Genomic DNA, 11,465 nt, shown 5'->3' on the forward strand with positions numbered 1-11,465 from the left:
CCGGGTTACTGGTAGGTCCCTGGTGGGTGGACTCCCTCCCCGTTGCGCTCCAGCAGTTCAAGTGGAGTCCCCGCGGAGACCTCGGTCGCAGCCAACTGGGTGGAGTTGGAGGACAAGGTGGCTGCTAGGCTGAGGTCGTGGTCGGGTCTGCTGAAACTGCTTTCCTTCAGGGGACGGGCTTTAGTGATTAACCATCTGGTGGCGTTGATGCTCTGGCATCGACTCACCGTCCTGAGCCCGCCCCCTGAGTTTGTGTCCAGGGTCCAGAGGAAGCTGACGGACTTCTTCTGGGCCAGAAAGCACTGGGTCTCTGCGGCGGTTCTGAGCCTCCCTCTGGCCGAGGGAGGGCAAGGGTTGGTGTGCATCAAGAGCCAGGTGCACACCTTCCGCCTCCAGACCCTGCAGAGATTCCTGTACGCAGACCCGGCCCCGCAGTGGTGCCCGCTGGCGTCCCTCCTGTTGCGCCAGCTGCACGACCTGGGCTACGACCGGCAGCTGTTCTGGATCGACCTCCGGGGAATCCGTCTCCCCGGAGCATGTTTAACGTCGGCCGAGAAGCCGTTCCGACTGAGGGTGCACAGGCGTTGGAGTCCCCCTCGGTGCGGCGCGCGCTGATCTCGGCCAATGTGACCAGAGTCTGGGATCTCCTGGATCGCGAGCGGTCAGAGTGGCTGACGCCCGAGTCGCTGGTCGCCAGGGCGGCTCGGGCGACCGTCAGGACGGCCGGCCGAGCGATCCGGGAGTGCAAAGCAGCGTTGCACCCAGACTCTGTCAGGTATCTCGAGGGAGTTCTCAGGACCCGAGAGCCATCTTCCATCCCCCCCCCCAACCCCCGGCTCTCCGGTCCTGCTGATCGAACCGAAGGCCTGAGCCCCCCCTCGGCCTCCCCTCGAGAACAACCTGAGCAGGATCTCGCAGTTCTCCTCGATCCCCCTCCGATCGGCATCGAGGAGGACCCTGTACGCGATGATGCTCCACACCCTCCACTTCCTCGCCTTCGTCTCCCGCCGAGACACCGCTTGGCGGGAGACCCTCCGACCACCAGGGGGCGTCGGTCCCCAGTGGGAGGCCCTGTACTCCCCGTTGGTCTCCAGAGGAGCTGGGGACTTGGGGTGGAGGGTCCTGCATGGAGCGCTCGCGTCAGGAGAGATCCTGCGTCACTTTACCGACTCGGACGCCGCATGCCCTTTCTGCGGACTGTCCGAGTCGGTAGCTCATATTTATTTTTTGTGTGCCAGGCTGCAGCCGTTTTTTCTTTTCTTGAAAAACCTCTTGCTGCAGTTCTGGCTGCATTTCTCCCCCACCCTCCTTATTTTCGGGCACCCTGTTCGTGGCTCCACCAAGAAGAGGGACCTCCTCGTGAATCTGCTCCTGGCTCTTGCAGAACTGGCCATTGACTGTGGGGCCATGTTCAGGGCCCTCGTCCGTTCACGGATTCAGTTGGAGCAAGCCCACGCGGAATCCGCTGGCGACATGGCCACTTTTGTCGACCAGTGGGCTCTAGGGGGCATGCTCTGTACCACCTCCCCTTTGGTATTAAACATTTAATTTACAGACATTTTTACCGTTTTTTCTGTTTATTAGTTAAGGTCTGGTTCTTGTTGGCACACCTAATTTAGGGGTGCTAAATTGAATTTTTTCTCTGGCCGCCTTTGGGCGTCCAGTGCACCGGCTGCCATTGGGCAGTTGGTGTAGTCTGGCCATTAGGCCTTAAATAGGACTACTACTATTAATAATAATAATAATAATAATAATGATGATGTCTCCTCTCTGCTCCACAGTTGATGTGACTCTGCACCCTGATACAGCAAACCCCTATCTCATCCTGTCTGCGGAGGGGAAACGAGTGAGACTGGGAGAGACACGGCAGGATCTCCCTGACAATACAGAGAGATATGATCGCTGGCCCTGTGTGCTGGGCAGGGAGAGCTTCAGCTCGGGGAGACGCTACTGGCAGGTGCAGGTGGGGGGGAATGCACCGTGGAGATTAGGAGTCAGCAGAGAGTCTGCCAGGAGGAAGGAGTTCAGCATCACCCCCCAGCAGGGTTACTGGACTGTGAGGTGGGATGGATACAGGTTCAGTGCTCTCACTGACCCCGAAACCCCCTTCCCCCAGAGTCTGAAGCCCCAGAAGCTGGGGGTGTATCTGGATTATGAGGAAGGGCAGCTCTCCTTTTACAATGTGGAGACCAGATCTCACATCTACACTTTCACTGACATGGAGTTCAATCCCAATGAGAAACTCTATCCACTCTTCTGTACTTACAGTGTAACAGACCTTGTGCTGGAGTCCCCTGACCCTGACCTTGTCAGCGCTGCAGATTAAACACACATTGCTGTCTGAACCAGGAAACTATTCAAACAACTCAGACAAAATCTCCTCTTCACTTTCACTGACACTCTATCTGCACTCTTCTGCGCTGATGAGAAGAAATCCTCTCTTCCACCCTCTTACCCTGAGCCCCTCTTTATTTCTCTACATGCCGTTTCCTACTCTCCCTTCCTGTCTCCCTCTCTCTTTCCTCTCCACCTCTCCATCTCCTTCTCTCTTTTCCTCCTCTCCCCTTCTCTCTGCCTCCCCTATGGCTCTCCCCTCCTCTCTTTCTCTCTCCCTTCCCTCTGATATGTTAATCCCCTCCCTTTCCCTCTCTCCCTCTCTCCACCCTGCCCTCTGTACTCTCCCTCTCTCCACCCTGCCTTCTCTTCTCTCCCTCTCTCCCCCATCCTCTCTACTCTCCCTCTCTCCTCCCTGCTCTCTCTACTCTCCCTCTCTCCATCCTGCCTTCTCTACTCTCCCTATTTCCTCCATCCTCTCTACTCTCCCTCTCTCCACCCTGCCCTCTCTACTCTGCCTCTCTCCTCCATCCTCTTGTCGCAGGTGACGCTGAACTAGTTATTCCGTGTGTTAAAACATTGGACTCCATTGCATGGAGGATCTCAGTAAGCTACAATGCACAGTTCATCAACTGATTCAGATTCAGTTATGTTAAGTCTGCCAATTGATGATGTAGGGCAAGGCAACAACTGAGTGTCCGAAAATATGAAATAACAGTGAGTTTTGACCTCCCTTGGTATTCTGGATGGAGGGCATACCTTGCAAAATGACCGTGTGAACAAAAGGAAATATATAGAAATATTATGTACAGCTAAACGTGTCTAAGTATCTTATAGGAATAAAGTCAGACCATGGAAATCCACACCTGTGATGGAGAAACTTTGGATCAAGGGACTTCTTGTGGAACCAACTAGAGCTGAACCTGGTACAGAATTTGAATCCTGCTGGGAACGTGCGGATGTGCTGGACATGTACTAGGCGATTTCAAATATGGAATATACTTCGATATAAAAATAAAGGGTTAGAGGTTTTTTGGAAGGAAGGCTAAAGAGAGAGTATCCTTGTACCACCAGTAGATGGCTCTCTTGCTCCATGAAATAGGTCAGTCCACTCTTGTTTTGATAGGAAATTTAATTAAGTATTTAGCAATCTGGGAATTTCTAAGAAAATATATAATGAATGATTTACTGTTTGTATATCTAATCTTCAGAAAGCATGACGCTTGATACAAAGCACCATTCCGGCTAAAAAAGTGGACGTTAATCACACCTATAAATGTATGTTTCTAAAAAGAAAGGGATTCTTTGCAACATATAAATCAACAATTAAAACTTAGCAGCCAAGGTCTTAAGAAAAAACCTGTTTCGGCTGGATTTTGTATGAACAAAGGACAGGGTCAAGCCTAGTTCAGTCATTATAAAATATATACAAGTTGAATGCATTTATACTGGCCTGTATTTCCATTCAAATCTTAGAGGGAATCATCAAAGAAATAAAGTGATATTATAAATTCTAGGAGCAATTGTTGAACAAGTAAATTAACTAAAAGATTATCTTATAATGCCACATTTATAGTTAAAGGTTCAGTGCTAATTGACACTGTTCATAGTTTATAATGGTCAAAGAATAGAAATTAGACACAAAGGTATTGTAAATGATTAACCCTTTTTTAGACAACACGATATTTGAAACTAAAAATATCTATTTGATTTCATAAGATTAATAATATGTTTTAAGTATTTGCTATAATAGGAAAACATATTACTTAAACTGACGAGTGTTATTGCTTTTTCATGACTTTACTGTAGTGATAAGAAGATTAAAAGCCGGAGCAGTATTCGATTTAATTGGGAAAGTGGTACAGTTTCTTTCTCCTTCTATTGAACAAAAAGACCTTTAGACATTATGATATCCATTGAATTACAGAATATAAAAGGTATTATGCTATGTTCTTGTGTTAGTTTGTAATGATATACTATAATGTACCTTGTTATTAATCCACTATACTATTGTCTAATGATGGTAGATGGAGTCATTATAATGTGGTTCTTTGAAACTGCTGCTTTGAAAAAGGGGCCTCTCTCCTTATCAAAAGGTACGGGCTGTAGAGAAAGGAGGGGTCTTCTTACATTCCACTCTAGCAAAGCTGCAAGTCTTATAGATTTGGAATTTAAGGTTTATGGAATTAGTGGTTTAGCACAGATAAGAATATATCTTGAAATAATATGCAAAAATTATGGCATAACAGACATTGATAGGTCATATATCTAAAAAACAAAGTGTTTGCACAGACTCTGGCCTTGAAAAAACAAGAGTGTGGAAATTGCTTGCAATAGCATATTCTCAGAGTCAGGTACAGGTCAGAGCCTGGTTAGTGCATCTTTTAAGAGATAAATAATTGTAATAAAAAGTTTTACCAATTAAACTTAGTGAAACTAATTGACTTGAATATTGTATGAGGCAATCTTTTGTCAAATCCTCTGTTAGACAATAGTGTATGGAATCAAAACTGACTAATTAAAAACATGATGAAACACAATATGAGGTTAAAAGAAACACATACTTTTAATTTAGCAAAATATAATCAATTAGAGGATGTCACATATTAAGAACATCTCTCATATATAACACATATAAAAAATAGTGTTTGCATGCACATATAACAGTAGTGTTTTTATATTATATTATAAACCAAGATCCTGGGAACCTTGGTTCACTTGACTTTTCAGATAAAGGAGGGGCTCGGAGGAAAACAAGGAATGAGATCATAAGTTTGGAGTTGGACAAATATGAAGTCTTGAATTTATTGGTACATGACCCCAATTAATTCTGAAAATTGGTCCGGATCTTTTGAAAACTATTATTTGTAAAAAGGATAAGAGCTGTCTCAACAGATTAATGATTGGATTTAATTGAGGCGTCCCATGTATTCCAATGAGACGAAAAACCTATATAACTCCTAAGTAATTACAATGGAGTATCACACTCATACCTGACAGGGTAATGTGGTCCATTATCTGCAGACCTACACAATTGAGCTGATTGAACTCAGTTTCATTTGCCTGGTGAAGACAGTCATATTCTTTTACGATTTATATTAAAGGGTAAGCATTACTCAATTATTATTTTATCTCACATGTATCGCATGCCTTGCTATAAAGGACTCACACTATGTTTTAGAAATAGGAGAGTATTTTGTTGAATGTGCTGAAATATACCATTGGGTGCTTTGGGTGATGTGTTCTTGGCCTGCCCGCAGGCCTTGCAAATACATATAAATGCATTAAAGTCTTAACGTTGATATCTGTTAAGACACTGGACTGCCCAGCTGTAAGCTGGGGATATGAAGTAGCCTGTAGCTACTCAATCCAATATTTAACCGTTAATAAACCGAATGAGTACTGATCACACTCTGAGTCATAAAAAACTTTAAATACATGAGTCTGTCAATTTCTTGAGTACTAAATTAGTCATCTGGATATATTGCGGGTCCAGTGCAGGAACAATACCTCACTAGGAGTAATAACATCTCTGTCCTCCTAACGTCTCCCCTGAGATAAGAGTGTGTGCTGAGCAAATAAAAAGAGTATGTAAAGAAATCTGAACCCGCAGAATTTGTGACACTTGCCTATTTATTCTTTTTGTTCATTAAACGTTGTATACTGTTTTAATTGTAGAATAAATGTAATTTCTAAAACTACAGTTTAAAGTATAAACCTAATTTAATGCAGCTGTGTCAGATCCTTAGCAGGCTGTTGCACCAGTGGTTTGGGCTGGTACTGCACACCTGACAACTTCACAGTACACCATTTATTAGTAAAAGTATTTGGTGTTTCCTTTGTCATTATTGTGATTAAATATCTGGTTGAGTTTGGTTGGTTTATTTGATTATTTTATGTTAAACAAGATTCATAGCTTTATTTATTTGAGTGATTTCTGTGGCACTAGAATTATTCTTTTTGTTTGCACTTTCCCTGTGGATTGGACAGAGCTGCGTGTCCAGTCACTCGCCCCTTCTGGTAGAGCTGTGACTGAAATAAAACTAAGGGTTCCCTGTATACCCATAAACCCTGTGTCTTGGAATTCATTAAAAGGGATATTGTGACAACCAACCTGATTTCCAAAAGAGTCTGTGATGGTGTGTGATATATATATATATATATATATATATATATATATATATATATATATATATATATATATATATATACAGACGTGCTCAAATTTGTTGGTACCCTTACAGCTCATTGAAATAATGCTTCATTCCTCCTGAAAAGTGATGAAATTAAAAGCTATTTTATCATGTATACTTGCATGCCTTTGGTATGTCATAGAATAAAGCAAAGAAGCTGTGAAAAGAGATGAATTATTGCTTATTCTACAAAGATATTCTAAAATGGCCTGGACACATTTGTTGGTACCCCTTAGAAAAGATAATAAATAATTGGATTATAGTGATATTTCAAACTAATTAGTTTCTTTAATTAGTATCACACGTCTCCAATCTTGTAATCAGTCATTCAGCCTATTTAAATGGAGAAAAGTAGTCACTGTGCTGTTTGGTATCATTGTGTGCACCACATTGAACATGGACCAGAGAAAGCAAAGGAGAGAGTTGTCTGAGGAGATCAGAAAGAAAATAATAGACAAGCATGGTAAAGGTAAAGGCTACAAGACCATCTCCAAGCAGCTGACAACAGTTGCAAATATTATTAAGAAGTTTAAGGTCCATGGGACTGTAGCCAACCTCCCTGGGCGCGGCCGCAAGAGGAAAATTGACCCCAGATTGAACAGAAGGATAGTGTGAATGGTAGAAAAAGAACCAAGGATAACTGCCAAAGAGATAGAAGCTGAACTCCAAGGTGAAGGTACGTCAGTTTCTGATCGCACCATCCGTCGCTTTTTGAGCGAAAGTGGGCTCCATGGAAGAAGACCCAGGAGGACTCCACTTTTGACAGAAAAACATAAAGCCAGACTGGAATTTGCTAAAATGCATATTGACAAGCCACAATCCTTCTGGGAGAAAGAAGCTTTTTGGCAAGTCACATCAGCTCTATGTTCACAGACGAAAAAAATGAAGCTTTCAAAGAAAAGAACAACATACCTACAGTGAAACATGGAGGAGGCTCGGTTATGTTTTGGGGCTGCTTTGCTGCGCCTGGCACAGGGTGCCTTGAATCTGTGCAGGGCACAATGAAATCTCAAGACTATCAAGGCATTCTGGAGCGAAACGTACTGCCCAGTGTCAGAAAGCTCTGTCTCAGTCGAGGGTCATGGGTCCTCCAACAGGATAATGACCCAAAACACACAGCTAAAAGCACCCAAGAATGGATAAGAACAAAACATTGGACTATTCTGAAGTGGCCTTCTATGAGTCCTGATCTGAATCCTATCGAACTATGGAAAGAGCTGAAACTTGCAGTCTGGAGAAGGCACCCATCAAACCTGAGACAGCTGGAGCAGTTTGCTCTGGAAGAGCGGGCCAAACTACCTGTTAACAGGTTCAGAAGTCTCATTGAGAGCTACAGAAAACGTTTGATTGTAGTGATTGCCTCTAAAGGTTGTGCAACAAAATATTAGGTTAGCGGTCCCATCATTTTTGTCCATGCCATTTTCATTTGTTTTCTTATTTACAATATTATGTTGAATAAAAAATCAAAAGCAAAGTCTGATTTCTATTAAATATGGAATAAACAATGGTGGATGCCAATTACTTTTGTCAGTTTCAAGTTATTTCAGAGAAAATTGTGCATTCTTTGTTTTTTGTGGAGGGGTACCAACAAATTTGAGCACTTGTGTACTAATATTTCCCAGGTTTAGTTGCTATAGTGGTATGTCGCAGATGAGGGGTGGGATAATCCAATACCCCCCTATAAACAATACCTCCAGACTACGCCACTTTATGCTTATAGAAAATAAGGAATTCTAACCAATTATAACTGGTTTCTATTTGTTTGTTACACACAGGTTCAAGGCATCCATGGAGGGAGACAGCAACCAGCCCACCATCCACACCAAGGAGAACAGACAGTAAATAATGTAAATAGTTTTTATTTGAACAGACTCGCTTAAAAACAACACCAAGCAATAATTACACATAAACAGTTAATTCCCAATCAATATTGCACTTGCCCTGGCTGGATCATCGGTAGAGGATGTGGTTCCAGTCTCCTGCCACCCCAAATTTGGACTGCTCAATTACTCCTACCCCAACAGGGTGCGCCACTCTACCCCCGTCTGAGCAGACAGACTAAGAGCCTTGTGGTCTCCCTCTATTGTTCCTCAGCTGGCCGGGCAGTCAATCACTACTCCCCCTCAGGTTCAGAGTTGTTTGGGTATTACACACGTTCCCAGTTCCTTAATAAAGGCAAATAAAGAGGGTACATTTACTGTGGGAATCTAGCAACGATTTGTCTATCCGCATAAATAAAAAATAAGTTAGCAAAAATTATTACATTTATTAAAGCAAGAATGTAATTACTAAAAACACTAAATTACTTATTCTATAATGCTAATTAGGGTCCAATCAATAGCAGCCAAATAAATATATATAGCAGCAATATATGGCAATAGCCTAAAGACACTCAATGTAGCAGCAACAGGAAATACATAGAAGGTCCACAGCTATGGTATAATGCAAACACAATATATGGCAGTAGATGGGAAATAATCAATTAACTACAGCAGCAGTATATATAGCACTAATTGAAAGATAATCAGCTAAAATATAATATAGCAACAGTACAGAACATTAAATGAACATCACACAGCCATAGTATAAAGTAGCAACAATCTATAAAGCAATCGGCTGTAGTATAATGTAGCAATAATATGTGACACGGCTATACAGTCAGCCGTAAAATACATCAGTTCCTAAGAACTACTCGGTTATGGTATACTACAACAGCAATATATGACAATAAAGCAAACACTTAGCCTATTAGTAGTTAAATATAGTGCTCCACGATGCTTAGCGTCTCGCCATGTATCTCTCTCATAGACTGCCCTTGCTCTCTGTTTCTCTCCGACCCACACTTCTTGGACGGCCGTGATCAGCTGCTCGCGTCTCTCATCCTGACTCCTCTCCAGTGAAAGGCCGGCTCTGCGCATGGCTCTGTGCACCCCAATTTGCTTCCCCTTCCGGACTCTTTGTCTCGTTCTGGAATTCTCAATTCACCAATTGTCCACCAACTGCTTCTCCAGTATGCTCTCTGTGAAAGGCCAGCTCCAAATGCCCTCCGTGAAAGACCTGCTCCAATGCACTCCCAATGCACTCCCAATGCACTGTCTCTGTGCTCTCAATGCGCTCTCAATGCACTCTCTGTGCTCTCAATGCGTTCCCAATGCACTGTCTCTGTGTTCTCAATGCGCTCCCAATGCACTGTCTCTGTGTTCTCAATGCGCTCCCAATGCACTGTCTCTGTGCTCTCAATGCGCACACTGTCTCTGTGCTCTCAATGCGCTCCCAATGCACTGTCTCTGTGCTCTCAATGCGCTCTCAATGCACTGTCTCTGTGCTCTCAATGCGCTCTCAATGCACTCTCTGTGCTCTCAATGCGCTCCCAATGCACTGTCTCTGTGCTCTCAATGCGCTCTCAATGCACTGTCTCTGCGCTCCCAATGCACTGTCTCTGTGCTCTCAATGCACTGTCTCTGTGCTCTCAATGCGCTCTCAATGCACTGTCTCTGTGCTCTCAATGCGCACACTGTCTCTGTGCTCTCAATGCACTGTCTCTGTGCTCTCAATGCGCTCCCAATGCACTGTCTCTGTGCTCTCAATGCGCTCTCAATGCACTGTCTCTGCGCTCCCAATGCACTGTCTCTGTGCTCTCAATGCACTGTCTCTGTGCTCTCAATGCGCTCTCAATGCACTGTCTCTGTGCTCTCAATGCGCTCTCAATGCACTGTCTCTGTGCTCTCAATGCGCACACTGTCTCTGTGCTCTCAATGCACTGTCTCTGTGCTCTCAATGCGCTCTCAATGCACTGTCTCTGTGCTCTCAATGCACTGTCTCTGTGCTCTCAATGCGCTCTCAATGCACTGTCTCTGTGCTCTCAATGCGCACACTGTCTCTGTGCTCTCAATGCGCTCTCAATGCACTGTCTCTGTGCTCTCAATGCGCACACTGTCTCTGTGCTCTCAATGCGCTCTCAATGCACTGTCTCTGTGCTCTCAATGCGCACACTGTCTCTGTGCTCTCAATGCGCTCTCAATGCACTGTCTCTGTGCTCTCAATGCACTGTCTCTGTGCTCTCAATGCGCACACTGTCTCTGTGCTCTCAATGCGCTCTCAATGCACTGTCTCTGTGCTCTCAATGCGCACACTGTCTCTGTGCTCTCAATGCGCTCTCAATGCACTGTCTCTGTGCTCTCAATGCGCTCTCAATGCACTGTCTCTGTGCTCTCAATGCGCACACTGTCTCTGTGCTCTCAATGCGCTCTCAATGCACTGTCTCTGTGCTCTCAATGCGCTCTCAATGCACTGTCTCTGTGCTCTCAATGCGCTCTCAATGCACAATACAAAATCAAAGTGAATAAATACACATACAATATATCTAATGTGCTCAAAAATAAATCAATAATTCAAATAAACAAATTGTGCAAAAAAAGGTTAAAAAATTCCATTGCTACTACTTCTAATGGTGCCGTAGTTCGAATAGGAATCAATTTCGCCTTACAGTCTGGTCGAGTCTTCCGCAGGTTACATCGGTTACATCGAGAGTGCCAGGTCTGAACATCTTTGTCCATTTGGGACCAAAAGAAGCCTTGCCGCACGACAGATAGGGTTTTATCCACTCCCAAGTGGCCCACATGGGTGTGGTACACTTCCCACACTTCTTCTCTATTCTGCTCAGGGCTAAGTACCTGTAACCGTGTCTCGTGGGTGTTAGGGTCCTGGACTTGCTTGCACAGCACTTTGTCTCGTTGGACTAGTCGCTTCCATTGCTGTAGCCAGTTCAACACCACTGAGGCAACTTGTTTACACTCTTCTCCGGTTGGGGGTCGTCCACGTTCGACATACATCCTCACCTGTTGCAGTCCAGGATCTCCCTTCTGTTCCCACTGCCAATTACTCGGATTCCACCACCAAATTGGTGTTTCTTCCTCGCTCATGGTGCTCCCTCTCTGC

The 11,465-nt window shown here is 44.2% G+C and overlaps 1 protein-coding gene across 1 annotated transcript in view; it reads left to right on the forward strand.

Annotated features, from left to right (window-relative positions):
• Positions 1 to 8,369, forward strand: part of LOC131721182 (E3 ubiquitin-protein ligase TRIM39-like) — a 63,488-nt gene extending 55,119 nt beyond the window's left edge. The window contains exons 12-13 of the mRNA XM_059014510.1: positions 1,782 to 2,142; positions 8,303 to 8,369. Coding sequence (XP_058870493.1) covers positions 1,782 to 2,142; positions 8,303 to 8,369 — 428 coding nt within the window. The remainder of the gene's footprint in view (positions 1 to 1,781; positions 2,143 to 8,302) is intronic.
• Positions 8,370 to 11,465: the final 3,096 nt, after the last annotated feature.

The sequence above is a fragment of the Acipenser ruthenus genome, chromosome 48 (assembly GCF_902713425.1).
Source record: "Acipenser ruthenus chromosome 48, fAciRut3.2 maternal haplotype, whole genome shotgun sequence".
In the NCBI taxonomy this organism is placed as follows: Eukaryota; Metazoa; Chordata; class Actinopteri; order Acipenseriformes; family Acipenseridae; genus Acipenser; species Acipenser ruthenus.